Genomic DNA, 27,932 nt, shown 5'->3' on the forward strand with positions numbered 1-27,932 from the left:
TTCAAACTTGGGGTATGGAGTAAGTGGCTGAGGATCCCACATGCCATATTGGGCGAGAAAGTACCATAGCACACCTCTCTATGCCTAAACTAATATATACTTTTATGCACGCTGCAACATGGACTCTGTACTGCTTCATTTTCTATTACTGAAAAACACACCCCCACAATAACCCGTATCATTTTCGAGAGCGAAACATGGGAAGACCCAACATATCAACGAATCCACTTTACCGAGAAACTTAGTCCAATTGAGTGGAGAAATGAAGCAGAAACGGTTCCATTCGAGGAGATGCATAAGGCCACTGCGGCACTCCGGAGTCGTCAACCAATTGAATGAGGTCTCCTAGTGCCCACAGCATATAGTGGAGCAATGTTGTATGGTTGATTCGTTTGATTTGTTGTCGTCTGGGAAGATATGCCGTCGTTTGTCCCGGTCACCGCTTTGGGTATATGCGGGCATTATCTGAGATTATTTTCCTCTCCGCTTTTGTTTGGGTGTCTAAGGGCTTATTTTTTAGAGTTATGAAATATATATATGTATATATTTATCAGTCTGAAGGATTTATAGTCCACAGAACTGATACCTATATGTCTTATCTAATGGTCTGACTTTTGTGGCAATCTCAATGCCTATACCATTGATATCCATTGGACAAAGAGGCGACTTTCCTTTGTACTAGTGGACATCCTGAGCCTTTGGGGAGAAAATAATCAGAAAGATTACAATGAAACAATTTGCAACTGATTCAACTAAATCAAAACTTGTTTTACATTGGCCCGTCTATGATGCGAAAAACATAACCAGAGCCATCTGCAGGCGCAGCCATGCATCCCAGACCTGGCAATCCCATAGACCCAAAACATGGCCATGCAAGGAAATGAACTGGAAAGATAGCGAGGAGACACAAGATATCAGACCACAAGCCAAACAGAGATGCAGCATCAGGTGGTAATGGAAAAGGAAATCAAAGAACCGGAGTGTGAATCTATACAAAAAAAATGTTGGAATCTCCATGGCGCCAAACAACTGGCCACCTGCACCAGCAACCCAAATCCAAGAGGATATACCGAGGAAGAGAGACAACATATGTCATTTCAGACATGGAGAGTGAAGAACTACTAAAACATGGGAGGCGAAAGGGTTATTATCTCAGGCGAGGGCGAGAGGAGAGATTTAGAAGGGAGGAGGAATCATGCTGGCAGGGTCGACCTTGTCCTGCTGCTCCATGACATCCTCACCAGCAAGCTCAAGGGAGACGGCAAGACCGAGCTTAGCCGTTTGCTAGGGAGAAAAAAAAGAAATCAGTATAAAGTATTGAGGTTGTGATTAGAAAAAGGGATGTCGCTTACCTTGGCTTGGTCGATCTCACCAGCGAAGGAGAGAGAGATGGGCATGGCAATGCGCTTCTCGAGAAGGCAGCTAACCTTGCCGGTGCTGTCAACCTGGGCGCGGAACGAAGAGGCACGGAAGTCGTACTTGGCACCAATGGCAGTGGTACCATCACGAGCAGGGCCACCCATCATAAGAGTAGCGGGAGAGGGCTGGAGTTGAAGGTTCATGTCAATACCGGCCTCAACACGCTCGGACAGCTTGCGCCAGTAAGTGGCGTTGAAAGTGCCCTGGGCCTGCAGCTGAGCGGTACCGATCCAGTCCTCACCCTTGTACTTGGCGGAGTAGGACAGAGCAGTCTCGGGGCGAGCGGTGATGGCCTGGCGTTGCCAGATAGCCTCAAAACCAAGGGCGAGATTGGGGGTGACGGACTGCAGGTAGCTGCCGACGAAGATACCGGTGAGACCACCCTCGAGGCAAGAGGGGTTGAAGGCCTTGAGGGACGCGGAGAAGTCACGGCCAGTGTAGTCGTTATCGATCTGGACCAAGCCCTGAGTACCACCGTTCATGATCTGAGCATTGGTCTTGGTGACAAGGGCCTGGTTCCAGCGGTAGTTGGCGACGGCGGCGAGCGCACCATCACTTCCGTAGTTGCCTTGCATAAACACCTATCGGAGAATGATAAGTTAGATATTAAGAATTGCAGGGATCGACACACGGATCGCATGGGATAGTTGTCCTTACCCTGGGGCTTCCGTACATGGCGGAGAAAGCATATGGAGGCAGGTTGCCGGTTGAGCCCATAGAGAACGCATGCGACACACGGAACAGAGGGGACATGCCGAAGACCTTGGTCAGGTCTGCCCGGAGACCGGAGAACATGAAGTTGGTCAAGAGAACATCCTTTTGCACTTCCCTGGCGAGGTTATCGACAGTGCCGGGGTTGGGCAGGTTAAGCAAAGCCCTTCGGTCGGAGAACGAGGAGTATGCATCGTTGATGGCCGCGGCGGCAGGGTTCTCTGTGAGAAAGGAGAGGGATGATAGGTAATCGGCCATTTTGGTTGGAAATCTGATAATTGACGAATATATTAGGTGTCGTCACGCGTGTTAGTCGGTCTCAGTTGAGACTCGATGGAAAACACAAAGAATTGAGAATAAAATGGATTGAGACCAGCCCGAGGATCTGGGACGAACAAACGTCTCAGATGACCTTGATAAAATAGTGTAAAAAGGGCTGGATCTGATGCGCTCAGGAGTGTAGGGGAAGCAATTCAAGACTTTCCAAGCTGTGAAAAATGCTAGTCACCTGCCTCGGCGTCTTTGGTTGCTGTCGTTCGCCGGGATATTACATAAGCCATTTTCGGGCTTTCCCGGTCCAGGGCATGACTGGGGGTGAGGTATTGGGAAGGAATTAGGGATGATTACGGATAATTGGGGATGATCGAGGGTGGTTGAGGGGGTCTAAACTGATATTACTTGATATTCGAAGGACTGGTTTCTTTTTATTCCATTTGGTATTGAATTGTGCCTGAATCGGTTTTCGTTTTGGATGACTTTGCATATTGTAGCCTGAAAAATATGGCAACCAATCCCGATGATCTGCTATCTGGGCGTTGATCGATTACCTATACCGCCTCTCAGGTACCCTTCCTTGTTTCCTTGCTTCACTGTCTTGCCATTTACTTGACGTGACTCGAGATATCTCTGATCTATCTCAGGACTATCTCTCGATAATCCTGACACGCTCAATATCGAATCTTGTGATATCTTGATATATCAGGGTTGCGTCACTTCGCCATCCCACCATGGACACCTTACTGTAAGCTTACCTTTCCCGCTTCACAATTTCATGTTTTCTCTCATGAAATTTGTCTTGTATGTGACCTCCGCTTGATAGCACTGGCAAAAATAAGGGAAAAAAGGAGCCCATGTCCCATGTCTAGTCTTAGAGAAGTTGAAGAGTGAAGTCTGATAGTGGGATTGAACTGACATCATATAGCACCGCTGAGATCGTGGCCAACTCTCCACGATTCCGTCGCAAATCGTCAATCTTTGTCGATGCAATTCATGACTTGCCGGAAAAGGCCGATCTGGCTCCGGCCCAGCTGTACAGCACCGAATCTGGTCGACTTTTCCATTCGGGCCGCATTGTGATCATCACCGTCGGCTTGCCTGCCAGAGGCAAAACGTATGATACTTTCTACCATTGATATTAGTGTTGCTCAGTGGACTAATTTAAAAATCCATTGCAGACATATCTCAGTAGCTTTGGCACGATACCTGCGATGGTATGCTTTACTCCTGTGACTTGCCCATTTTGAGAGGTATCCTGACGCAATTGATAGGCTTGGTGTCAAAACAAGGATCTTCCACCTGGGCGACTATCGTCGTGCCACAATTCCATTTGGCGAGGACATGCCGGATGATTATTTCTATGTCAATGGTAGGCATCGTATCCTGGTTTACCTGCATGACCATATTAACGTCTTTGTTTAGCGACTGCCAAATCTGTTCTTCTACGCCAGAAGATTGTGAGGAAATGCCGAGAAGACATCTATCACTTTTTGAATCATGAAAATGGTCAAATAGCGATATATGATGCCGTCAACCCGCTGGCCTCAGGACGGCGCTCGCTTGCCAAGGAGTTTGCAAAGCATGATATCGAGGTAAGTCAGAATTAATTGTTTGAATATTTGACAATAGACTAATTATTGATGTTCCTCACCAGACCCTGTTCATTGAGTCTTGGTGTGACGACGAACGCATCATTGAAGAGAATGTTCGCAGAGTCAAGATATCCTCCCCTGATGTGAGTCTCATGTATATCTTGGCATTGAACGGAAAATCTAATAATCATGGCTAGTATGTCTCATGGAAATCAGAAGATGCCGTGAAGCATTACTTGAACCGTATCTCTTCCCGCATCCCTCAATTCCAGACCATGGACGAAAAGGACTTGAACTATATCAAGGTATGCGCAATTGATTCTTGTCGAACTGTCATTGCTCACCAAGTATAGATGATCAACGCCGGCGAGAGACTGATTGTCAACAATCGAAGCTTCGGTTATCTTTCTAACCGCATAGTGTTCTATCTTCTGAATCTCCACATCAAATCGAGACGCACGTACTTTGCCCGGGTAGGTAATCTACTGTCTATATCACTAAAATGCAAAAACTAATGTTTCATATAGGCTGGTGTTTCGCTAGACGCAGATTCATACAAAGCCGATGCCTCGTTATCAGAACAGGGAGAAGATTACGCCAAGAAAATGACGGCACGTCTACTAGCTCATCGAGAAGAAGAAAAGCAAGCAATGATTGAGCGAGGAGAGACTGGCTATGAGTCGAGACCTTTGAAAGTTTGGACCTCCACACGGCGCAGGACGGTTGAAACCGCGAAATACCTCCATGAAAACGGATATAAAATCCGGCAGAGATCTCAATTGAGCCAACTGAACCCTGGCGTCTGCGAGAAGATGTCTGAGAACCGTATCCGAGCAGAGTTTGGGGACGAGGTTGCTAAGCACGAGCTTGATCCCTACCACCACCGTTATCCCCGGGCAGAGGTAAGCCTTGCACAAACCTTTCAAAAGTGCGTAGCCGCTGACCTTTTCCACTAGTCATACCATGACTTGGCTGTTCGTCTCGAGCCAATTATCCTTGAATTGGAGAGGGAGCAAACCGATCTACTCATCATCGCACACGAAAGTGTTTTGAGGGTTTTGTATGGCTATCTCATGGCCTGCAATGCTGCGGACATTCCGTTCCTTGAGTTCCCTCGTGATGAAATCATTGAGGTAAATTGGACTTTAGGTTGAATATTATTTATGGTTAATTAACACTATTCTAGATCGTCCCCGAGAGCTATCAGAACGAGGCACAGCGGATCCATATCCCTGACCTCCCCGAAGAGATTATCCCGGCCTCTCCAGAGGACTTGAAGATCCCAGTGCCCCCAAGCGGGTTAGTATCACCGGCGCAAGGGCTTGGTACCCCAGAAGGTCAAGTAACCCCACAGAGTGGCCATCGAACACCCAGTGGAATCCGAACACCACGTGAGCGCGAACGGATCTCACAACAGCATGTTGAAGATGTGGTCTAGGTATAAGTCCACACTAATTCGCTTCGCCTGGCAATACCACCCATATGTTGCTCTTGAATTCCTCCAGGAACACTTCGAATTCGGTTTCTTTTTTGTCTTAGTCGTCGTTGCTAGCATCAATACAATCCATCATGTTTAACCGCCATGTAAAGTCGAGACAAAAACAATGTTGTCTCCTTGTTGAAGTTCGTATGTCTCTTCGCCTTCGAGTTCCCAATCGGCATCGTTGATGAGGACGAGAATACCTGGTCGTCTGTCGAAAGCATTAATACTGTTTGAATAAAACGTCAAAGTTATGTTGACATACACATTGTCTTCCATGATGAACATGTCTATCCTCTGATCTTTCATGAGGTTGTCGACGAGGTATTTAAGCAGGTATGAGATGTTTGGCCTGCTGCCGTCCTCCAATCGAGCGGGCAAAACGACTTTGTGCTTGCGCTCATTCCCGAATAGCAATTCTAAGCCGCCGCTATCGAGATCAATTCTTAGCAAAGGTTGATCGATTGAAGGAAAGATTTAACGTACGTAAACTCGACCGTGATGGGGATGGGGAATTCCCCTTGGCCCGCATTTGAAGTATCAGCCATGATATTGCAGATGAGGGGAAATACAGAGCATATAGCAATTATCTCTCTTATTGAAAACGAAAGAGATCGCAAGTTGAGTCTGTTGAAGATGGAGGGGCTAGGCGGAGACCGAACCTCTTATCGATAAGCCCCAATCCTCCCGCAATTTCTTTGCGGCTTTTCTCCAATTCCTAGTACAGCAGCACAGGCAGACAAAAGGGTTCCCAAGCCCTCAGAATACTCCATGGTCGCCGTCGAAACAGACTATATTAGCGTAGGGGAAACCGGCACCCTGGTGCTGCGGATTGGGATGTGCAGACAGGCGTGCTCGCCTTCGGTGCGGACAACAATGTCGCCCTATGGGATCCTCTAGTAGGTCCATTGAGAACAGCTGCGCATTGATAACAAGGAAGAGCTGACACCTAGTCAAGGACAAGACCGAGCGTGGTATCTATGCCCTGCTTGTTGGACATACCGACAAAGTCAGTGTCGTTCGATTTTATACATGCCCCGCCTCAGGAACGAGATTTATCGTCACCGGCTCCGTCGACCGCACAATACGGGTATGGCAACAAGACAATGCTGATACCCACAAATATGTCCTTGCATCTACCCTTGAGGGTCACACAGGCTCAGTGAATGCGATCGCCGTCGCCGATGGAACGGACATCATCGCATCTGGAGCGGCTGATGGGACGGTTCGGATCTGGAGAATAAATGCAAAGGACGAATTTAAGTGCGAGCTGCTTGAAACGATCACAATGACACCACGGTTCTTCCCGCTATCCTTGTCATTGCAGGGGCTTCAAGGCGACTCAGATATGCCGTTGGTGTTGGCCGTTGCAGGTACAACGACCAAGGTTCAGATCTACGTCTCGGAAACCTCCATCGGCAAACCAGAGTTCAAGCGCCGGGCTGTGCTTGCGGGACACGAAGCCTGGGTCAAGGCTCTTTCGTTCACCCAGGACAAGCAGAGCAACGGCGATATCCTGTTAGCGTCTGCAAGTCAAGACAGATACATCCGTCTTTGGCGACTGCGTCGGGGTGAAGCAAGTGCCCCTGCTCCGATAGATGATACGGATCCTCTGCTTGGAGGAATGGAACCTACGCTATCAAACAAAGCCCATGAGTTCGAAGCTGCAGGATCGAAATTCTCCATTACTTTCGAAGCTCTTCTCTTTGGACATGAAGACTGGATCTATACTATTGCATGGAACCCTGATTCGAAGCGGCAGCAACTTCTCTCGGCATCGGCTGATAATACCATCACAATTTGGGAACAAGACCAAGCATCAGGCGTTTGGATGTCCGCAGAGAGAATGGGAGAGATCAGTGTCCAAAAAGGATCTACCACGGCGACTGGTAGTGCAGGTGGCTTTTGGATTGGGCTCTGGTCACCAGACGGGAAGCAGGTGGTGAGTCTTGGCCGCACAGGTAGTTGGAGAGTCTGGCGACATGATTCCGACTCGGATCTTTGGATACAGCGATTCGGTATCTCGGGCCATGTGCGCTCCGCGAATGGTGTACAATGGGAACCCACTGGAGGCTACCTGCTTTCAACCAGTTCAGACCAAACTACCCGCCTTCATGCAAAGTGGGTGCGTGAAAATACAGGTTCTTGGCACGAGTTTTCACGCCCTCAGATTCATGGATACGATTTGAACTGCGTTGATACTCTGGGCCCCTCACAGTTTGTGACTGGTGCAGAGGAGAAACTCCTACGTGTGTTTAATGAGCCGAGACCAATCGCTCAGTTGCTCGAGAGACTTACTGGGTTCAAACAATCGAATGGTGAGGACCTCCCAGACACTGCTGAAATCCCAGTGCTGGGTCTCTCGAATAAGGCACTTGGAGATGAGGCTCCAGTGGAAGAGGACCAGCAAAAAGTCCCAACTGAGGCGCTAATCGCTTCTGCCTCGCTGGTTGCCAACCACCCGCCACTGGAGGATCAGTTGTCTCGTTACACATTGTGGCCGGAGCATGAGAAGCTCTATGGCCATGGTTATGAGATTTCAGCAGTGGCAGTGAGCCATGACCGCAGGCTCATTGCTACAGCCTGCAAAGCCAGTTCGATTGACCACGCGGTAATTCGCCTCTACGATACGTCGGACTGGCATGAGATTAAACCTTCTCTCACTGCGCACTCGTTGACCATCACGGACCTTTCATTCTCTAGTGATGATCACTATCTTCTTAGTGTTGGACGAGATCGCCAATGGGCAGTCTTCCAGCGGAGCGATGCAGAGCCCACTACGTTTACAAATCTCAGCGTAAACCCGAAGGGTCACTCTCGAATGATCCTAGGTGCAGCCTGGGCCCCGGCTACAACGGACCATGTCTTTGCCACGGCAGGACGTGACAAATCCGTGAAGATCTGGCAAAAGTCCGAAGACACTTTCGTCTGCAAAACGATCGTGGGCCTGACATCGGCGGTCTCAGCAATTGCTTTCTTGCCCGTAACATACAAAGGCACATATGTTATTGCTGTTGGCGAGGATAACGGTGTCATCTCTATCCACCGAATTGCTGCAGACACTCTCGAAGCACAGCACGTCGTGACCATTGATAAAGTGGCCTCCCCCTCAAAGACAATTACTCAATTATCATGGCGACCAGTGCCGGCGGCAGAGGTGGATAGTAGGGATCAGTTCGAATTGGCAGTGGCAAGCGAGGATACGTCCACACGGATATATGTTATCTCGAACATGCTCTCATGATTTTGTATAAGAAAGCAAAATGGTTTTTACTTAGGTAGCCCCCCTTTATGAGTCATGATGGTTGCGATGCCTTTTTAATGCCTTTTTTAATGCCTGTGTAGATATGTACCTAGGTATGTTTGAAAACCCCCTTAAATCTTTTTTTAAAGACTGCTAGGTGGGATGTTGGAAAGAGCCCTGGAGGTCCTACCACTTTAGAAAGGTTCCACCTAATGTAGTCCTGCTCATAAGAATATCCTCTCTCCTTCTCTTCTGTTTATTCTTTCTCTCCTTCCTCTCTCACACACCACCCAAGGCCTGAACAACCCAGGACACTCACAAGGCTGGTTTCTATACGTTTTTGTCCTTTATCATTCTGGGAAGGGGCCACAATGCCCGATAAAGGTCAAAAAAGAGCAGCGGTAAGTGATGTCGAGTTATAAGGTTCTTGTCTCGTTGAATCGTGTTTGAAGTGTCTCGTGTGAACCCATCAACACCTACCCTTATTCCCTACGCTCTCACGTTATCATCCATCCCAGGGATATAAAGGAGACATCATCGTCATAGACTGACCAATGAAAATAGGAATAGTGCACATCCCGTGAGATGGGGCACGCCCAGGAAGAGTGCCTGTTTTGGGCTGCCTGTGTTAGAGACATAGGCATGGCTAACAATGCCGCTATGATGGCGGCATACAAGCGCCCCGACGCTTCATCCTCCCCTCGCCCTCCTCTTCCTCCTACCACCTCTGTGGAGGCCACTGCCCCCCCTCCACTCTGTCTGATATGTGAACCTTTTCGATCCATAGGGCTTGCTCTCAACAGCGTTGAAAAGATATATGCTAACTTGTGAGTAATTATAGCGAACTCCATTGCTGCCCCTCGGGATAATCCTGGTGTGGACTCTGAGCTGCTTTCAAGATTCGGGTAGGTTTCTCGGCTAAGCAATGCATATGCTTCAGTTCTTGGGTCATATCAGGAACGAAAATAATGCCTACGAGGACCTTGCAGAGAAGCTCGCAAGTGAGGACGAACCAGACCAGAGCGAAACCACCCAAGGCCCGCACAAAGAACGAGGGAACAGTAGGAGCTAGGATTGGGATGAAATAATGAGGGATAGATCGTTGATGTAGGCCTGCGTAGACACCTGTTTTATTGATCCTAGGGTGTTTGAATCAACTTGTGTGATGTCCCTTCACATCCCACTTATACTTGTTTTGTAAGGATTGTGCATTAGTTTACGGCTAAACAAAAGCATTGTAGTAGAGTTGTCATTATAAGGTCTAATATTCTCTCCTGATATTCAGATTATCCAAGTCCTTAGTGGTATACACTACGGTACCCATCGTTTATATCGTCACATCCCCAGTTGCATCCATGTTTGTCTATTTTTATCTGCACTTACGCCGTGCCCAGCCTCGTCACAAAGTTAACTATTATATCAGTGCTGGCTACAGAGGAGAATATTAGGGATCAGTTCGAATTGGAACAGGCGAGGACACGCCCACGCGCATATATACTATCTCGGACGTGCTCTCATGAATTTGTACAAAAAAAAAAAAAAAAAAAAAAAAAAATAGTCTTAGCCCCCTTTATGAGTGAGTCATGGTTGAAAACTCCCAAAATGTTGAATAAATCCTCCCTGTAGATGCAGATGCCAATCCATAAACCCCGTCTATGCCTTGTGGTTGAACCCAATTGTTGTTGAATGGCACGTTAAATGACTCCTGACATCAGTGCTCGCATGCATAAGCAAAAATAGAGAAAACAAAGAAAAGCAAAGGCAAAAAAAAATCGTCAGATCTTTGTTTCAGATTATTTTCTCAGTCGTGTTTTTCCAGTCCGTAACCGCCAATACCCTCTAGGGATTGGTAGGTCTTGGCCTGATTACCACGACCATTCCGGGGACCTCTGGCCTGCATATCCTCCTTGAGCCACTTGAGAACTAGCTCTCCAAGGCGACTATTCTCCGAGGTCCACTCAGGGACTTGTTCATGGAACGACTCAACACTACCTAGCGCCTTGACCTTACCCAAGTGCATGTGGGCCAAATGGGTAGGCCACTGGGCGAGGTTATCCAAGATATGAGTAGCATACACAATGGTGCAGGCACGGGTTTCAGTCTCCCGCTTTAGGAAAGCCAGGAAATTGCTCCTGGACAAAAGGTCCAGATCGACAGTGATCTCGTCGAGCAGCAGGATCTTCCAGGGTCGCAACAAGCCCATGGCCAGCTGCACGCGGCGACGTTCTCCATCCGAGACGGCATGCATGCGCCAGCGCAGATCGATATCGAGGATATCGACCAGCTCGTCCCGGCGTTCCGGGTAGGCATTTCCGCCGACGGAGGCGAGCAGTGTCGGCACGTCAATGTCGGTGCGGACGATGCTGTTCAATACCCACTCGACTCCCAGGTAGGTCACGCCATCTAGACTGTCCTTGAAGGGGTCCTTGCCGCCAATGGCGATGGTGTTATTGGGTGCAAGACGCTTCCCTGATAGGAGGCGGAGGAGGGTGGTCTTCCCCGCTCCATTTGCTGTGTGTTTGAGTTAGTCTTCGAGATTAGTCTTGAACGGGGACAGGGTTTGACTCACCGCCGATCAATAGGGTGCGACTTCCAGCTGGTAGACTCATGTTTACATTCTCCAGGCCACTAGAGCCATCTTGGAACTTGTACGAGAGGTTTGTTACCTCAATATTTGGGGGAGTGGAATTGATATCCGCCATGACGAATGTGGGAGAAGGAAAGCACTGAGAGAACCACGAAATTGGACGGGGGTAAAAAGAAAAAAGAAGAAGGAGAAGAAGAAGACGAAATGAGTCAGGGAAGATCGTTAATTGGAATTTCTCTAGACTGATTTGATGCTAGCGTTTATGCCATAAGACGATCCGGAGGGTCGCGCCATGGATGAGGTAACCCGCGTGATAACCGATAACGACCTTTTTTCCCCCCACGTCGCAATCGGCATCGCGGTATGCTCTCAGCTCTCCGATCTATTTGGTACGGGCAAAGAAGAATGAATCCGCTCATAGCCGTTGTCGGTGCCACAGGCACAGGCAAGTCAAAGGTAATGACTCCAAGTCCCTGCCCGCACTTCCTCCGAACACAATGACTGATAGCTGTAGACAGCTTGCAGTGGACTTGGCCTCTCGATTCAATGGTGAAATCATCAATGGCGACGCTATGCAGATGTATCGCGGTTTACCGATCATAACGAATCAGATCCCGACAGAAGAACGGAACGGCATCCCTCACCACCTCCTCAGTTGCATCGACCTAGACGCGGAAGCATGGCGCATAGGGCTGTTCAAGCGAGAAGCCCTGCGAGTTATTGAAGAGATCCGCGCCCGTGGCAAGGTTCCCATCCTGGTTGGTGGCACACACTATTATACCCAAGCAGTGTTATTTAAAGAACAGCTCGTGGGCGAAGGGGTGGACGACGAAGGTGAGCGGGAACAGCTCACGGAGTTCAGCTCAACCTCGAAGAAATGGCCGATTCTGGATTCCCCACCTGAAATTCTCTTGGAGAAACTGCGCGAGGTAGATCCTGTCATGGCTGCGCGATGGCATCCGAAAGATGCACGGAAAATCCGGCGGTCATTGGAAATTTATTTCCAGACAGGGCGGAAAGCCTCGGAGATTTATAAAGAGCAGTTCTCTCAAAAAAGAAAAGCGATAGACCGGGAGGAAGGACTACTACGGTTCGAGAATACATTGGTATTTTGGGTACATGCTGAAAAGGAGGTCCTCAATGCGCGCCTGGATGCGCGTGTCGATGACATGGTCAAGCAGGGCTTGATGACTGAGGCGGAGAAGATGTCAGACTACTTGCAGGAGAAAGCCTCGCAGGGCATCGAAGTTGACCAAACACGGGGAGTCTGGGTGTCGATTGGGTTCAAGGAATTGGCGCCATACTTCAAGGCTATCCGGGATGGGGAAGCAAGTGAGAAAGAGCTCGAAGATCTTAAACGGAACTCTCTTGAATTAATTCGGATCGCTACACGACAGTATGGAACATCGCAGGTCAAATGGATCCGCAATAAACTCTGGCAAGCACTCACAGAAGCCGGAGAGACGCGTCGACTTTATCTCCTGGACAGTTCCAATGTCAGCGACTGGCACAAGTGCATCACTGAGCCGTCCGAGGAGATTGTGCAACTGATGCAGCAAAACAAGCCGACCCCGGAACCCAAATCGCTTTCTCAATTGGCCGCGACGGAGTTCGGTGCGAAGGAAGCCCAGGCCCAAAAGCGTGTACAGACAGACCCAATCGGGAAGTGCTATACTTGTGATGTCTGCCAGAAAACTATGGCGACGGAGGACCAGTGGCATATTCATCTGAATAGTCATCAGCATAAAAGGGGACTCAAGTCTGCGAGTAGGAGAGCACAGCGAGATGAATATTTCCGAAAGAAAGAATTGGAAGCGCAGGGGATCCAGCCCACTGAAACCGAACCTGGGTCATGAGGTATTTTGCATTGCATAGCCCAAAATAGACTAAGGATCATAGAAATACCCAAAATTCTTCTGTTATTTAATCACGGATGATCTTCCATGTAAAACGGAAGTACAGGTAATCCCTCGGACCACAATTGGGGGTCTGTAGAAGGTTGAAAGAAGATACTTTTCTATGTATAACATTTGATAAACCCATGCGATAAAAGTACATTAGCACTACCTAGCATATACTAGATCTTCCAATCACGAACTTGCAGAAGTGGTCGATCGCCAGGCTTTGAAAGCAGGCGAGAGAATATCGCCATGTCCTTGCTCCTCAACTTGATAGACCTCGATAACCGGAGACTTCTCCTTCTTCCGAATTCTCCACGTCCCTTCCTGGTTGATAGTCTGCTTAAGCCCTAGAAAGTGTGTCAGTGCTGCTATAAACTCATCGCAAAGAACACTCACACTTCAAGAATGCACCAGTGAAATTGATACAGACGTTTCCATCCCAAGAACGCCGGCCCACACTTAGCACTTTCCCGGGGATACTGGCTGTATCCAGCTCCTCCAAGCTATGGCAGATGCCATTTTCATCACGGAATCCCACGATGATCTTAGGCACACCCAGCAGGAATGACTGTGCCCAAAACTTGAGCAATTTCCGCTCGTACTTTATCATATCGCGTTCATTACGGATCTGAGCTGATGTCTTCAGCTCAACCCAGTTAATGGGACTTTCTTTTCGCGATGGCTTGCTGTCCCAGACTAGGGCAAAAAAAAAAAAGAGTTAGCACTGGATATAGCGACGAGCATCAAGGTAAAACATACTGGCATCAACCTCTCCACCGAGAATCATACGCACGTTACCGATTCCGGTGCGGACAACGGAACAATACTGTGCTGCGTTGTTGACGACTTCGTTCTCACGGCCTTCGATCTCTTCACGGGTTGATTCATCCCACGTCTTCGAAAGTACAGCCAACTTTTCGAATTTGTAGCCTAGGATTGTTCGTTAGTCTAGACATATATTTGCATGAGTTGTTTTACATACCCCAATACATCATGAGTTCTTGTGGTGCCATTCCGGGTGGCGATCCTCGCTTGCGTTGGATCTCTTTCTGTTGGTTCTTATACTCGTTGTTTTCTTCGATAAAACTTGAACGAGTCAGCACATTATATAGCGACCTTGGTAGCTAAATATACATACATGGTGCCCTATAATAGATATCAGATCATGGAAGTTAGATAGTCTTGCTGGGATTGACATCGTACCTGGAAACAAGTTGCATTCATCTCAAAGCTAGACATAGCCTGGGGTTAGAGAAACAGCACGATATGTTGGTGATAGATCAGGGGTACGAACCCATTCATATTATCAAAAGGAGCTGTTAGAATCTGTATATAGAAGTCAGGATGTGGTTTGAAATTCGATGATAGTCAGTGCCAGCCTCCATATTAACACACCTTGGTCATCATTCCTCTCCATGTGACGATGTCTACATCGCACTTCTTTTCTGTTTCTTTCTCATGAGCAACAAGGGTATCAAGCAAAGCATCCAAGTGCTCATCGGGAACATCATTGAGCTTCTGGAATGTCTCATAGCCCTTGTTCAGGTCTGCAGGGAGAGCCGGCGTGTAGTAGTAGGCCATGGACGTATCGCCCAGCGAAAACCGACGCTGGTCATCATAAGAGAAGCAAGCAATTTCCTAGCACCAGGTGAGCTACTCAGTTTCATTTGTTTGGCATAGCGCCAGGTCTTTTGGCTTACCCTTGGTCTCCGGATAGAGGTATTTTCGCCGCTGAAGCGGTGCAGGGGCTGGATGTTAAAAGTAGATCGATTCATGATAAGTTTGTCGCACTATTGGGTGATGGACATTGTTGAATAGACAAGAGCGATTGTTTGGTCCTTAATATAGATTGTCGCGACCTAGTGAGGTAGCTTGTATAGTCGTTAGGGAAGTCCGTAATGGCGTGGTATTATCGTAATATCACCGGAAACAGGGGGTCAATAGGACGAACAGATTCCAAACAGCAGAAGTAGCAAATTTCGAGTAAAAACAAAGCTGATATTCCCAGCTATAAAACAACCATCAGGTAATTTTCAGGAGATGACGGAGGATGCCATGTTCTCCAGGGCTCTGGAATTGCCGTGTCCCCACCAAGTCTCAGTCAACTCCCCCGCGAACATTCTTGCACTGCGCACTCTACTTGATAGCGTCCTCGATTCGACTTTTTCTTTGATTTATTTGATCAGCGCTTCCTTTTAGTCCGCAATGTCATCCCGGATTGATAAGGTCATCGCCCGCCAGCGAGAAAAGTGAGAATCCCACCTGGCCCGTAACCATCTCGGACCACCTTGGAGCTCAAAAGATCCCATTCTGACTGTCTGTTGCTGTTTATAGGATTGCCGATGGTGCCTACTACGAAGCTCACCAGCAGCTACGTGTTATTGCTGCCCGGTATATCAAGCAGTCCAACTACGATGCTGCGGCGGAGATCTTAGCTGGTGGCGCGAAGGAGCTATTGAAAGCTGGCTCTCAGCAGGGCGCATCGGCCAGTGGTGGAGACTTGGCCATCATGTTGGTCCTCGAAGTATACAACAAAGCCGAATGGGAGATTTCAGGTGGTAATGATGATGCAGAGGGTCGGGCCCGGAAGAGTGAGTCTATCAAATCTCTTTTTTTTTTTAACTACTGGGGGTCGAGCACTGCAGCGTGGTGCTTCAGGTTGCCTCAGTAGCTACCACAGACCTAGCATTGCTAACCTATCTATTTTTGTTCTGCAGAGCGCCTGATCGAGCTACTGCGCGAATTCCCGTCCGACGAACCTACACGAAAGAGATTCATCCAAGAAATGATTGGATGGAGTGCTAAGTTTGGACCACTTGAACGAGGAGATCCGGATTTACATCATGCTGTCGGCTCAGTATACGCCGAAGGTGAGTGATGTCAGAGCGCAATTTTTGATAGATTCTAACCTAGTCCCTCAGATAACGAGCCATACGACGCCGAGAAACATCTCATCCTAGGAACCTCCGAATCAGCCGAGACCCTCGCAAAGCTCGAGTATGAGTGGTACACCAGCGATGAGCCGCACACCGCAGCGATCTATGCGTCACGCGCAGTCTTCCCATACCTCCTCACCGGCAATATCCGCAGCGCGAATAAAGCCCTGCTTATTTTCACTTCACGGCTTGCAGCAGCCAATCCTCAGCTCGGTGTGCAAGATGTCAGCAGTGCCAGCTCCGACGCCCGGGTCTTCCCTGCCCTTCCTTTGGTGAACTTCATCACGATGTTGCTGTTGGCCATCCAGCGCGGGAGTGCCGATCTCTTCCGACAACTCACTGCACACTATGCGACACAAATTCGAGAAGTCGGTATCTGGGACGATGCTCTGGCTCAGATTGGTGAGCAGTACTTCGCCATCAAGATCCCCCGGCAAGGAAACCCCTTGATGGACATGATGAGCGGTATGTTGTTTGGAGGAGGTCAGAACAAGACAGGTGCCAAAGGAGCATCCAGAACTGCGAAGAAGGTTGAGGCACCGCCGTCGAGCATGGAGCTCGATTAAGAGGCCCGAGACGTAGGTCTTTTGAAGCAGGCCTTTGCAGGAAACATATCCAACTGATAGTGTAATGAGATCAAGATGCATGCAGCAAGCGCAGTCCTGTCTAGTTAGAAATTGAGTCCTTCTCCGGCTCAAACATCCAATTATCATCATCCAATGATGCTGCCTTTTTGCGTAGGCTCTCGTGAACCATATTTAGAATCTCTATTTCCGATCAGTATATGACCCCCGAAACTACCATCTGACTCCAATCAGGCTGTTAGCTTACCATCAGGTTCACCGTTCGATTGTCTGGTCCGATGCCGAACCATCATCTCTACAAGAGCCGCCTCGAACTCTTGAGTCAAGTATTAGCAGACTATACCTCACAGAGGAGACATCATCGAGCCAAAAAAAAAAAAAAAAAAAACATACTCTCTTTGTCACACCCAGTGAGCTCTGAAGAAACGAATCCTCCATCTTCCGGCGCAAGTTCAGCTAGCTCCTCTCCATCCTCTCCAACAAGAGCCTGCGGCAATGTCGGAATCTCGAGCTTATAGCTGCCATTCTTGTCCCGAACCACAATATCTTTGTTCTCCACAGTTTTAAATGGCCGAGTATGTGGCCCCGAGTCCGAGGTTGTAGTCTTCAACCGGTGCGAAGGGCGATTGGAAAGGCCGTTGTGGTTTTGAGGAACTGCGCCATTGGGTGGTCCTGCAGAAGCAGGTCGGCGGCTGAGGTTCCCATGGAATAGGTTGCGACGGACGGAGCTTTGGTTCATGATTCCAGATGTTTGCATGACTGTACACACCGCGGTTTGTGTTTTCGGTGTTGTGTTTGGCCGGAGGTTCTGAGTATGTGGGGAGCCGTGCGCGTCGAGAGGGAATGTGTACGTTTTGAGGAGCGGGTTGATTCGAGCTGTGTATGTCAGGGTATGCAAGTTAGAGGGAACGTAGTCATTTCCCAGCTTCTAGGTATTAAGAATAATTGTTGTTGGGGTGAAGAGAGGAAGAATGGTGCGGAATGAAGTAGATGAGAAAAGAAACGACCACAACGCCGTTCAACGAAACTAAGTGTGCAGCAGTTATTGTAATAGGATCAATTGACTACCAAGGATCCTATAGAGAGTGTATCATATAAAGGAATACCATCAAAGCTTTAACAGCTTCAATATCTCAATGCCCAACACTGTCAAGTGCACAGGCCAGCTGATAAGCCCGTTATCGCGTTTCCCACGCGTGCCCAAGTGCTTCTTTCGCGTCTTCCCTTCACTGCACTTCCAAGGCTTCTTCACTTTGGAATCACCAAATTACTCACAATACTCACAATGGCCCAAGCTGAATCTTCAACTGCTTCTCGCAATGGTGCCAAGCCAAATACTACCGGTGCCCCTGTGGACTATGAGCTTCCCTGGTAGGTTTTCCCTGTCACAAGAATATCAGGCAGAGCTAACCTTTGCCTTATAGGGTCGAGAAATATCGCCCAACCTTCCTTGATGATATTGTCGGCAACACTGAAACAGTGGAGCGGTTAAAGATCATTGCCAAAGATGGTAATATGCCACACGTTATCATCTCCGGCATGCCGGGTATCGGAAAGACCACTTCAGTACTATGTCTAGCGCGGCAAATGCTGGGAGATGCATACAAGGAGGCAGTTCTGGAGCTGAATGCCAGTGATGAGAGAGGTTAGTTTGGGCATAATTGCATTTATGACTTGGTCGAGACTGATGCCGTGGTGGTCTAGGTATCGATGTGGTGCGGAATCGAATCAAAGGTTTTGCTCAAAAGAAGGTTACCCTTCCTCAAGGACGCCATAAATTGGTCATCCTCGATGAAGCAGATAGGTTTGTTCCCGGCAGAGTTTCATTTTGGCCGTTAGACTCACATATCCCTGCAGCATGACCGCCGGTGCCCAACAAGCCCTGCGCCGTACTATGGAAATCTATTCCTCCACCACACGATTTGCCTTTGCCTGCAACCAGTCGAACAAGATCATTGAACCCCTTCAATCACGTTGCGCTATTCTCCGTTATGCTCGGTTGACAGACGCTCAGGTTGTGAAACGGTTGATGCAAATTTGCGAAGCGGAGAAGGTTCAGCACTCCGAGGATGGCATTGCCGCACTTGTTTTCAGTGCAGAGGGTGACATGCGTCAGGCTATCAACAACCTGCAGAGTACTTGGTCCGGTTTCGGTTTCGTCAGCGGAGACAATGTTTTCCGAGTAGTTGACAGTCCGCACCCAGTCAAAGTCCAGGCCATGATCAAGGCTTGCTGGGAGGGCAAGGTGGATGTGGCACTGGAAGGGCTGAACGAGCTATGGTATGTCAATGTGTTTGCTTCGAGGTGCTGGACGTTTCTAACCATTTTATATCCACAGGACCCTGGGATACTCGTCTCACGATATTATCAGTACCATGTTCCGAGTCACCAAGACCATCCCCACGTTGTCGGAGCATTCCAAGCTGGAGTTCATTCGGGAGATTGGATTCACCCATATGCGTATCCTAGATGGTGTGCAATCACTACTTCAACTGAGCGGCTGTGTGGCGAAGCTTTGCAAGATCAACATGAAACCCGATCTGTTCGAGCCTCCCAAGGCTTGAGACTCCAGAGTGCTTGTCTTGTTGCATATTCCCACGGCGTTTGTGATTTAAGTGACTCTGGAGGCAGATATCCCATCAAGCTGCATAATGAGTTATGTCTACCATATTTATCCCAAAATTAGTTCAATCAACGGCGATATGCGCCATTCAGTCTGCGAATTGATACTGATCCACGAACCAGTTTGAATGTCGTGTACCTAGCACAGTGGCTTTTCAGTCATCTTATCTATTCATGAAAATTTATCTAGCTATTCATATAGAGAAAGCAAACTTGTCGAAGCTGAACGCTTCTCTTTTTGGTCTTAAGGGTGATTGAACCGACTTGTCTGATTCCAATTCACTTCCCATGTACATAATTTTTGAAAAATAAACACCGTATTCGCTCAACACTTCCATTGGTGGATAAAAATCAAGTTGACGTACCCAAGTAACAAGGGACAAGAATAGTCAGCCGCTTATGCAGTCTTGTCATGTCTTTTTATTAGTATTTTTAGATGTATACGAAGGCAGTAAAAAAAGGATATTCCGTGCAAGAGACTTTTCAATATATATAACCTTTGAGTATACATAATTGATCTACAATTAAAGATAGTCAAATACAACAAGCAATGGTACCAAGCTAAACAGATCATCTAACATAAAGCGTAGAGGTCTCTAGACCAACCGCTTCACACAATATCCCTCAGCTTATGTATAGTCAGACTTTGATCTTCGGCACTCGCGTATGCATGCGAGATGACTTCCATAATGAAATGTGGCTTTCCGCGGTTGCCATTGTCCCGAGGTCGGTAGGCGTATTCCACTTTCCAAAGAACATTGAGTGTGAACAACTCGTGCAGTATGGGGTCACCTCTCTTCCAACCTTGTACCTTACTAGAAAAGGTCAGCACTGTTACCACGTACCATCTTCGCTATCCACATACCCAACACACTCAAGATCAGTGAGCTGACTGAGATAGAACCAGTCCTCCACGTTGTAAGCATCTGCATTCGTCGTTCGTATATGACCAAGGTGCCAGTCAATATGTCGATGGACTTCCAGGGCATTGCCATAACACCCGTCACGAGTGGACTCCGCATAGTGTGTTTTATGTCTAGACTTTGCGATGGCAAGTTGCTCTTTTTCGTCCGCAGAGAACTTTTTCGCTTCCTCTAGAAAGTCATCCAATGTTGGTGGATCATCCAGTTCTTCAATGTCCCTTGGAGTCACCATTGGATATTTGTGAAAAATCTTCTCTGGGTATGGCTCGAAGAAGCAAGGGTCGAATTGCAGTTTCTCATCGGATACATCCACTTGGGAGGCTTTGACGCCGAGAAGTTTGAGCTTCTCAATATTGAGAAATATTGACTGATAGTCCTTGAGTTTGAGGTAGAGGGATAGAGAGGTATAGAGAGGTATAGAACATTCGATGTCTTTAAATTGGAAGTGTATAGGTTGATGTCACCATTATCATGTACAAATCATGAGACTAGAACTGCATGCTTGAGCTTGACAGATGATGAACCAACTTCATAATTTGTCGACATGGCTTTTCCAGAGCTTCTCGATAACTGTAGCAGCCCCTAGTACCTTCTCTTCGTGAAGTTTCTTGCCGATGATCTGCAGATTCACCGGATATCCATCCACCTGGTTGGCATCGTAAAGATCCCAATTCCACTCATCGTGACTGTTTCTGGGAACGTAGAGTTCCGAAGGCAACACATCCAGCTCGGCTCTCACCCTATCCACTGGGAAAGTCAAAGCTGGATAGTCTAGGAAATTCCAAATCTTAGTATAGCCAACCCAACGGAATTTCCGATGAGGCACAGTCGTATGCGGCAAAGTAGGACTCAACAGAACATCGACAGCCCGACCCGACGGAGACCGCACCGCATTCCATTTATCCAGATATTTCTTCTGCATGGCAGCTTTCCGCTTGTTCAACTGCCAATACTCATAAACTGAGACAGCTTTGCCGCGGTTAACCAGCCCTTCAACGTGAGGAATAAATGGTTCGCCAGCAGCAGCTACATCTCGACGAATATCCTCGCCTCCGTCGACCGTGTAGAAGAGATCCATAATCTCAATGCACCCCGCATGATCAGATGTATCCCAGACCACAACCTCATGGCCCTGTGCTTTAAGCACTTCTGAGAGTTCCAGCAGGGCGCGCGCAATAGGTGGGTGGACTTTTACCACGCCGTCATCCAGGATCAAGCCAATGACCATAGGTCGGTCTTGAAGTTCTTGGAATGCAGTGTCATTCCAGGGAAGAGGGGCGCATCGCGGATCGAGGTCCCAGGGCTGACTGTTTGCTATCAGACGGCTCATGTAGCAGATAGACGAGAGATCTCGGGCCATCGGACCAATGGCAGATGGGACATGTTCTTGGCCTTCGGTAGAGACGGGTACGCCCTGGTAGGGGAGTCGAGCGCTCTATGTTTTTGGGATCATAAGTATTCATCAGTGGAAAGAGGGAGAAAGGCAGCTTGTCCATGGCGGTTGGTACTTACGCTTGGTTTGAAGCCATACAAGCCCACTGTAGACTGTGGGATTCTTATGCTTCCGCCGATATCAGTTCCGAATCCAAATAGTGATCCATGCAATGTCAACAAAGCACCTTCGCCACCAGTTGAGCCACCGGGCGAGAAAATTGGATTGCGAGGATTGGTCGTGAGTCCCCAGAGAGGATTCTCGGTTTCGGCCCACTGGAGGTAGAGTCAATCTCCGAATCAGATACTGCCAATGATAATCTCCGACGAACCATGATACTCTGTGGAAGGTTTGTCTTTGCGATGACGATGGCACCCATGCTCTTCAAGATCTGCACGAGCACTGCGTCTTCCTGGGCGGGAGCGAAGGACCTGCCCACGTATCCCAGGGTCGTGTCAACGCCTCTTACGTTGAATTGGTCTTTCAGCGTAATTGGGATTCCATGCAGGGGACCTTTGAGCTTTCCTGTTTCTGCAAAGTCGGCGTCTAGCTGCTTTGCCTGTTCTATTGCATCTTCGAACAGAATCTCGGTCAAACTGTTTGTCTATCCATGCCAGATTTGATCAGTGGGGATAGCAATAGAAACGAAGATGCAAGGCACATACCAATTGATGTGCTACCACAGCGCTACCGATGGGATTAGTATATGGGCTGTTCCAACCCTCGATAAAAGACATACCGTTGGATATATGCCTTGATCACTTGTCCTGCTTGAAACTCTCCTTTCTCTAGGCACTCGAGCAGAGCGGTGACATTGTCAATGTCTGTGATCTTTTGGATCGAGGGATCTTCTAATCGAGTACGCTCCTCGGGATTCTGTACTTGCGGCAGACGTTGAGCTACATCGACTAAGTACGGGGCAAGGAGTTGGTCTCTGATGAGCCGTTTCTGGAAGACAATCTCTTCCCAAGTCTGTAAGCTGCCCATTTTCTAAATTGGATCAATTGTAGTCCTATTGGAGGTTAAGACTAGCTTAATATAGTCAGCTAGCCAGCTAGCCAGCTAGTCAGCTCTGCTCGGACTGCTGTCCGAGAGCCACCCTTATCAAGTGGGGAACGTGGCACACTCTCGTCAAATTACCACTGCGGGCATATTTGGAGTAAAATTTTTTTTTTTCTTTATCTAACCGGGATTTGCCGTATTATCCATTTTCCCCAATTAATTTGGGGTCAATTTTGGATAAGATAATCTTATTGAATTGAGAATATTCCAAGAGAAGAAGAAGATGAAGAGAAGAGGAAGAGGAACAGGAGGCGGGGAAGGGGGCCAATTTGATGTGGGTCAAACCTTCTTCGACCTCACTAGATTTTATGTTTCAATCTCTCTCTGCCTGAATAGCTCGAAGTTCGAGTTCAACAGAGCTTCAAATAAACATGGAAGCAAGGAGATCTCCTACGGGCACCACACCCAGTGCCACTGGTGCTATCCGATCACATAAATCCGCGATCGCTAAGAGAGCGTGCGACCAATGCAAATTCCGCAAGATCAAGGTAAGACATCCCCCTCACCCCTTTATGTATCAAAATCCCAATGATTCCAATGATTGCAATGATCCCAATGAGCATACTAACTTGCCTCCAGTGTAGCTTGTCACAGCCTTGCAAGGCTTGTGAGTCCATGGGCTTCGAGTGTACATTCCTTCAACCACAGAAGAAGCGCGGACCAACCGGGCAGTGAGTAATCACCCCGTGACCGTGAATAATATCACTGACTGGGATAAAGTCGCGTGTCGCAAATTCGACAACAGCAAACTGTTATAACTCCCCAAGAAGAATCTAAGAGTGGCTTCCAATTCCAAACTCCAACTTCATCGGTGGAGTCCGGACAAGCCGGTGCTTTGCCCGGACCAGCTTGGACCCCCACTCATGGTCCAACCACGATGCCCCTAGAAGGGACCGGAGGACTGCCACCTCCAGGTATACCACCTCCAATGGCACCCTGGGGCGAGGAAACCCCATCTATAGATTCTCACAGCAACAGCGCCAGCGCCATGAGCTGGAATGATCGAAATGACGTCGAGTACTGGCTTCCAGATAATCTGGATTCTCAGGTCCCCGTTTTCGAATATCCAGGAAGTAATGTATATCTCAGGCCATCTCTCCCATCCATCATTCAACCAGTGCCCGATGCTGGGGCCATGGGGATGCCTCCGCAGGAAGCTCCAAATATGCCATTCTCACCAACCGTAAGGTCCATGCACTCAGATACCCAGGAGACCGATGCAGTTTGGCCATCCACAATCAACGAAGCAAATATGATCCCCTGGATTGACGTCTACTTTGATCGACTGCATCCGACCATCCCCGTTCTCAACCGATCATCCCTGTACACGTCGATGATCACACAGGAGCATCGCAAGAACTCTCAATTCGGCGCCATGCTCTTGTCTCTCTGTGCATTCTCGCTCACACAACCAATTGAGATCAACGAGCGGCCGACCACCTCATCGCGAGCTCTGCAGGCACGAGCCATGATGAATGAAGCGACCAAAATGCGAAGTTGTTCAGATTTTGGCGAGAACCCAACCATCGAAGCTGTCCTTACCAGCTTTTTCCTCTTTGGTTGTTTGTTTGGAAGTAACCAGCATAACGCAGCGTGGCTCCGGATACGGGAGGCACTAGATCTTGCGGCCACGCTGGGATTGAATGATCCCGAGTCATATCAGGATCTGTCTGGGGAAGAGAAAGGCCAGCGACTACGAACATATCTCGTCCTCTCTATTACCGAAAGGTAAGTAACCGACTAACTAGTTTTAAAAATCGACTCGCTGACTAGGAACTCCAGAGCCTATGCTTTGCAACGGCGACACCCAATCACCTTCTGGGGGAAGCCGGGATTCACCATGCGGTCAGTGCATGACTTCATCCACAGCGCTACGCATAGTGTCGTCTCCGGAATTATGGTCCACAACGAGAAAGATGCCGAGGGGATGATGGGTCTCGCACGAATGATGGAACTATTCGATGCTATCGACGAAGATGTCATCGACTGCTGGAACCGCCGATGCGATAGTAGCAACGGCTACTGCCCGCGGCTCACCAAAGTGAAGGCACTCTCCATTCACCAAAATCTCAATCGAGTTAACCAGGCTGAACGATATCGCGGCTATGACTGGTTCGAGCGAGCCAAGGGAGGCCGTGGCGAATCTAGCAATGCCACATTTGCCATGGGCCTACGAGAGACTCAAGCAGCCGACGTTTTTGTCACCCAGAAATGGCTCCAGAACCGTGTCTGGCTCCTTTCCTCAACTCACGGGCTTCTGAGTGCCCATTCGGAACATCCCGAGCTAACCTTCGGATATGCCGTATCCATTGCTGAGACCACTCTTCAGCTGTGTCAGTCATTACGGTTGAGCTCTATGGAAGCCCATGGCATCGGTCTGGTATGTAATTTATCCTCATCTATAGCCTGTAGATGGGGTCGGCTTGTGAATTTGACTCCTAACTAACAACTCGATATCTAGACCGAAAAACTGTACGATATCGCAATCTGCGCAACGAACATCCTATGCAATACCAGCCCATCTTACGGAGTTGGCATGAACATGCCCGTCAATTTCACTGAAAGAATACCATCGACCACGACTTCTACGCCCCAAAGTCTCGCAGAAGACTTCTTGTTACTTATGACCAGCTTCCGCGGCGGAAACCATCCCTATCTAGAGAAGTATAGAGCTCATCTACGCTCGCTCCAGATTATGGAACCCAAAGCTTCGGAGTGGCCGCAACGATGACTGAGGCTGTTGCAGGGAGCTTTTTGATTTTTCCCGAGTGATCTTTCCGATTGTATGGAATGGGTCTTCGGGTTGTATGATTTTCTTTTTTTTAGAACTCATTGACTCATGTTGTACATGGAACCCCCATTATACACTGGATTTTACAGTGTACCAATAGAGCGAGTTTAACTATACCCAAGTTTTTATATATATATATATATATATGTCCATGGTATAATGCGAAGAGCACAGAGCATTCACCCTGCAAGTATATTACAGCCTTCAATTATAGATATGAATAGTGTTGGATCATGTCAACCCTTTGACGCACGCGATCTCCGCTCATATGAAGTCCGATACGACCTCCACTTCCACATAGGGATCTTAGCCGCATACATCTCATCGATCTCGGCAAAAGTTCGGCCACGCGTTTCCGGCATGAAAAAGTAGAAAAACATAATGATGCCGGCCATACAACCAGCGAAGATGAGATAAGTCTTCGCGCCAAGGTTTGCCGCATCCGCCGAAGTTAGCTGCGGAACGACGAGAGTGGTGATAACGGCGGTTGTTTGCGCACAGGCAATTGTGTAAGCCATGGTATGGTGGCGGAGTTTGGGAGTTGCCATTTCGGAGGGCATGAGGTTGGATAGTGAGAAGAAGGATGATGCCCAAAAGAAATTAAATACAAAGGACAAAGCGGCGATGGCCATAGTGGCTTTCTTGTTGCCTCTGTTGAAGGCCAGGCCACCGGCCACGGTATCGATTACGAACAGAATCCCCATTCCGACGAATGCTGTGGGACGTCGACCGGCACGGTCGATGACGAATGGTGCGGCAATGGTGCCTGCTAATGTGCAACAAGATGCGATGATTGTCAGAGAGAAGGCATCTGCAATGCCCAGCTCTGTCAGGAAGACAGTTGTATATGTTGTTGAAAGAATGATGCCTGATATTTGATTAAGAGAGAAGAACGAGCCCGCAGTCAGCGTACGCTTGAGGTGCTGCCGCTGGAATATATGCCAGAACTTGGTTTGGGCATGTAGCTGGCGCTCGCTTTCTTCAGAGAGCCTCATGAGACGGAGTTCATCCTCAACCTCGTCATCGCTGGACCCACGCAGTTTCCGTAGGCTGTGTCGAGCATGTTCTATCTTCCCCTTCCCGACCAGCCATTGTGGGCTTTCTGGAAGGGTCACCGTCAAAAATAGGAGAATCACAGGCAGAGCACACTGTACAGCCAGTGGAATTTGGTACGATAGATTCCCAGCGATCTTTTCCGTTCTAAAGACCACCGCGGTACCTACCACGCCAGCCGTTAGATTCAGGATGTTCATTGAACTGACACATCTTCCGCGTATAGAAGCGGGAACCACCTAAGAGTAAGAATTAGCGGGATTGAACCGATCGACCAAGGCGTAAAGGATCAATACCTCAGAGATATACAAAGGGGCAGTTGCATTTATAATTCCCAAGGCAACCGAATTTATAGAGCGACCTCCCACAAAGGCCCCTAAGTTTGGGGCAAAGACCTGCAGTAATCCACCACCCACAGAGACGAAATATGCAATAATCAACGGCCATTTGCGACCAAGGTGGAAATTCAATGGCGAAGCAAGCAGGCCGCCAAACACGGATCCCACCAATGGAAGGGAGAAGACCAGATTTTGATTGCGAGCTGTAAGAGCGTATTTCCCAGTGACTGGGTTAGGTCCTTGGAATTTTCCCACCTGCGTTGGAATCAGCTTGGATCTTTTGTCATGGTGCAGCAGCACCCACAAAATCCGGTAATGCAGCAACCGGTGAGATAATCTTGTCGTCAAATCCAAACAGGAATGAGGCGGCACCGAATACTGTACAGGCGACGATTAACTGGATATTGATGGCTGATTTTCGACGTGACTCCCTGTCCGAGTAGTCGACATGTTGTGTTTCTGCTGAAGCACATTTGAGAGACATGATGCGTCTAAGTCCACACCCTCGACGACACACTTCCATAGATATATCAATTGGGTCTATATCGATTCATGGTTGGATGTGATGATATGTTTTGGGGGGAGGATAGGGGAAAGGGGAAGTTCCCCGGACCCTCCCTCCCCGGATTTTCTTTCCCAAAAACCTAAGCCCCGGATTTTTGTTTGGTGAGTTTCTCCGAGATTTCCCATTTCAGTCAAATTTCAGGTAGTTTCAGTCATTTTCAGGCAGTTTCAACTGCAGGGCGATGGACTGATCTAGATATACTTCATTACCCCATCGGACCATCTTCTGATCATCTCCTCGACTCATTTGCCAGTTTAATTGGATTTAATTGGATTTCGCCGACAATCCTCCTGCAAATGCCGAACATATTTCCGATTAACCCCCGAATCGGGAAATCATTGTTGAAGATCAGGTCTTTCCATGATCTTGTCTTTTATTTTCTGGGAATTACACCCTCAAGCTATAATTTTGGAACC

General features: G+C 48.3%; 14 protein-coding genes across 14 annotated transcripts; 7 read left to right on the forward strand and 7 right to left on the reverse strand.

Moving 5' to 3' along the window:
* Nucleotides 1–753: 753 nt before the first annotated feature.
* Nucleotides 754–2,662, reverse strand: tom40 (TOM complex pore protein TOM40). The gene is made up of 3 exons (XM_056879498.1): nt 2,077–2,662; nt 1,353–2,000; nt 754–1,284 (listed from the first exon to the last, which is right to left on the reverse strand). The coding sequence occupies exons 1-3, from the start codon at nt 2,386–2,388 to the stop codon at nt 1,177–1,179; spliced, it is 1,068 nt and encodes a 355-aa protein (XP_056724817.1). The 5' UTR covers nt 2,389–2,662; the 3' UTR covers nt 754–1,176.
* A 475-nt stretch (nt 2,663–3,137) lies between these two features.
* On the forward strand, nt 3,138–5,436 carry N7487_011769 (bifunctional fructose-2,6-bisphosphate 2-phosphatase/6-phosphofructo-2-kinase; the record flags this gene model as incomplete). Its single annotated transcript, XM_056879499.1, has 11 exons — nt 3,138–3,151; nt 3,332–3,520; nt 3,585–3,620; nt 3,678–3,775; nt 3,829–3,998; nt 4,061–4,141; nt 4,196–4,303; nt 4,352–4,471; nt 4,526–4,900; nt 4,955–5,131; nt 5,185–5,436. 11 exons carry the CDS (start codon nt 3,138–3,140, stop codon nt 5,434–5,436), a joined length of 1,620 nt encoding a protein of 539 aa, XP_056724818.1.
* A 135-nt stretch (nt 5,437–5,571) lies between these two features.
* Nucleotides 5,572–6,026, reverse strand: N7487_011770 (ubiquitin-related modifier 1; the record flags this gene model as incomplete). Its single annotated transcript, XM_056879500.1, has 3 exons — nt 5,572–5,689; nt 5,744–5,908; nt 5,965–6,026. The coding sequence occupies 3 exons, from the start codon at nt 6,024–6,026 to the stop codon at nt 5,572–5,574; spliced, it is 345 nt and encodes a 114-aa protein (XP_056724819.1).
* A 258-nt stretch (nt 6,027–6,284) lies between these two features.
* On the forward strand, nt 6,285–9,127 carry N7487_011771 (Elongator subunit ELP2; the record flags this gene model as incomplete). The annotated part of the gene is made up of 3 exons (XM_056879501.1): nt 6,285–6,377; nt 6,437–8,698; nt 8,954–9,127. Coding segments are annotated over 3 exons (2,529 nt in total), but the record flags the coding sequence as incomplete, so codon positions are not given.
* A 237-nt stretch (nt 9,128–9,364) lies between these two features.
* On the forward strand, nt 9,365–9,794 carry N7487_011772 (uncharacterized protein; the record flags this gene model as incomplete). The annotated part of the gene is made up of 3 exons (XM_056879502.1): nt 9,365–9,479; nt 9,564–9,627; nt 9,680–9,794. The coding sequence occupies 3 exons, from the start codon at nt 9,365–9,367 to the stop codon at nt 9,792–9,794; spliced, it is 294 nt and encodes a 97-aa protein (XP_056724821.1).
* Nucleotides 9,795–10,523: 729 nt separating this feature from the next.
* N7487_011773 (putative ABC transporter) lies at nt 10,524–11,424 on the reverse strand (the record flags this gene model as incomplete). Its single annotated transcript, XM_056879503.1, has 2 exons — nt 10,524–11,233; nt 11,292–11,424. The coding sequence occupies 2 exons, from the start codon at nt 11,422–11,424 to the stop codon at nt 10,524–10,526; spliced, it is 843 nt and encodes a 280-aa protein (XP_056724822.1).
* A 245-nt stretch (nt 11,425–11,669) lies between these two features.
* On the forward strand, nt 11,670–13,165 carry N7487_011774 (tRNA dimethylallyltransferase; the record flags this gene model as incomplete). The annotated part of the gene is made up of 2 exons (XM_056879504.1): nt 11,670–11,765; nt 11,828–13,165. The coding sequence occupies exons 1-2, from the start codon at nt 11,673–11,675 to the stop codon at nt 13,163–13,165; spliced, it is 1,431 nt and encodes a 476-aa protein (XP_056724823.1). The 5' UTR covers nt 11,670–11,672.
* Nucleotides 13,166–13,399: 234 nt separating this feature from the next.
* On the reverse strand, nt 13,400–14,985 carry N7487_011775 (DXO/RAI1 family decapping nuclease; the record flags this gene model as incomplete). The annotated part of the gene is made up of 9 exons (XM_056879505.1): nt 13,400–13,557; nt 13,607–13,906; nt 13,970–14,140; nt 14,193–14,296; nt 14,349–14,356; nt 14,414–14,441; nt 14,505–14,536; nt 14,606–14,848; nt 14,911–14,985. 9 exons carry the CDS (start codon nt 14,983–14,985, stop codon nt 13,400–13,402), a joined length of 1,119 nt encoding a protein of 372 aa, XP_056724824.1.
* Nucleotides 14,986–15,415: 430 nt separating this feature from the next.
* Nucleotides 15,416–16,712, forward strand: N7487_011776 (protein GET4; the record flags this gene model as incomplete). The annotated part of the gene is made up of 4 exons (XM_056879506.1): nt 15,416–15,459; nt 15,545–15,801; nt 15,928–16,080; nt 16,132–16,712. The coding sequence occupies 4 exons, from the start codon at nt 15,416–15,418 to the stop codon at nt 16,710–16,712; spliced, it is 1,035 nt and encodes a 344-aa protein (XP_056724825.1).
* A 100-nt stretch (nt 16,713–16,812) lies between these two features.
* Nucleotides 16,813–17,487, reverse strand: N7487_011777 (uncharacterized protein; the record flags this gene model as incomplete). The annotated part of the gene is made up of 3 exons (XM_056879507.1): nt 16,813–16,913; nt 16,978–17,046; nt 17,124–17,487. The coding sequence occupies 3 exons, from the start codon at nt 17,485–17,487 to the stop codon at nt 16,813–16,815; spliced, it is 534 nt and encodes a 177-aa protein (XP_056724826.1).
* A 528-nt stretch (nt 17,488–18,015) lies between these two features.
* On the forward strand, nt 18,016–19,294 carry N7487_011778 (replication factor C subunit 4; the record flags this gene model as incomplete). Its single annotated transcript, XM_056879508.1, has 5 exons — nt 18,016–18,101; nt 18,155–18,375; nt 18,435–18,534; nt 18,588–19,010; nt 19,069–19,294. 5 exons carry the CDS (start codon nt 18,016–18,018, stop codon nt 19,292–19,294), a joined length of 1,056 nt encoding a protein of 351 aa, XP_056724827.1.
* Nucleotides 19,295–19,962: 668 nt separating this feature from the next.
* Nucleotides 19,963–22,694, reverse strand: N7487_011779 (amidase; the record flags this gene model as incomplete). The annotated part of the gene is made up of 7 exons (XM_056879509.1): nt 19,963–20,167; nt 20,218–20,651; nt 20,865–21,710; nt 21,788–21,982; nt 22,039–22,311; nt 22,373–22,394; nt 22,447–22,694. The coding sequence occupies 7 exons, from the start codon at nt 22,692–22,694 to the stop codon at nt 19,963–19,965; spliced, it is 2,223 nt and encodes a 740-aa protein (XP_056724828.1).
* Nucleotides 22,695–23,140: 446 nt separating this feature from the next.
* On the forward strand, nt 23,141–25,500 carry N7487_011780 (CeGAL family transcription factor; the record flags this gene model as incomplete). The annotated part of the gene is made up of 5 exons (XM_056879510.1): nt 23,141–23,257; nt 23,349–23,440; nt 23,490–24,497; nt 24,552–25,149; nt 25,231–25,500. 5 exons carry the CDS (start codon nt 23,141–23,143, stop codon nt 25,498–25,500), a joined length of 2,085 nt encoding a protein of 694 aa, XP_056724829.1.
* Nucleotides 25,501–25,796: 296 nt separating this feature from the next.
* N7487_011781 (uncharacterized protein) lies at nt 25,797–27,435 on the reverse strand (the record flags this gene model as incomplete). Its single annotated transcript, XM_056879511.1, has 3 exons — nt 25,797–26,852; nt 26,910–27,206; nt 27,256–27,435. 3 exons carry the CDS (start codon nt 27,433–27,435, stop codon nt 25,797–25,799), a joined length of 1,533 nt encoding a protein of 510 aa, XP_056724830.1.
* Between the last annotated feature and the right edge of the window lie 497 nt (nt 27,436–27,932).

The sequence above is a fragment of the Penicillium crustosum genome (genome assembly GCF_028827405.1).
Source record: "Penicillium crustosum strain IBT 35664 chromosome Unknown utg000005l_segment0_segment0, whole genome shotgun sequence".
NCBI lineage: Eukaryota > Fungi > Ascomycota > Eurotiomycetes > Eurotiales > Aspergillaceae > Penicillium > Penicillium crustosum.

Bases quoted from the DNA above. Each gene is read 5' to 3' on its own strand.
- tom40 (XM_056879498.1), bottom strand. From the start codon at position 2,388: ATGGCCGATTACCTATCATCCCTCTCCTTTCTCACAGAGAACCCTGCC. The intron at 2,001-2,076 runs GTAAGGACAACT...ATTCTCCGATAG, and splicing joins CCATGTACGGAAGCCCCAGG to GTGTTTATGCAAGGCAACTA. The intron at 1,285-1,352 runs GTAAGCGACATC...TTTTCTCCCTAG, and splicing joins GTGAGATCGACCAAGCCAAG to CAAACGGCTAAGCTCGGTCT.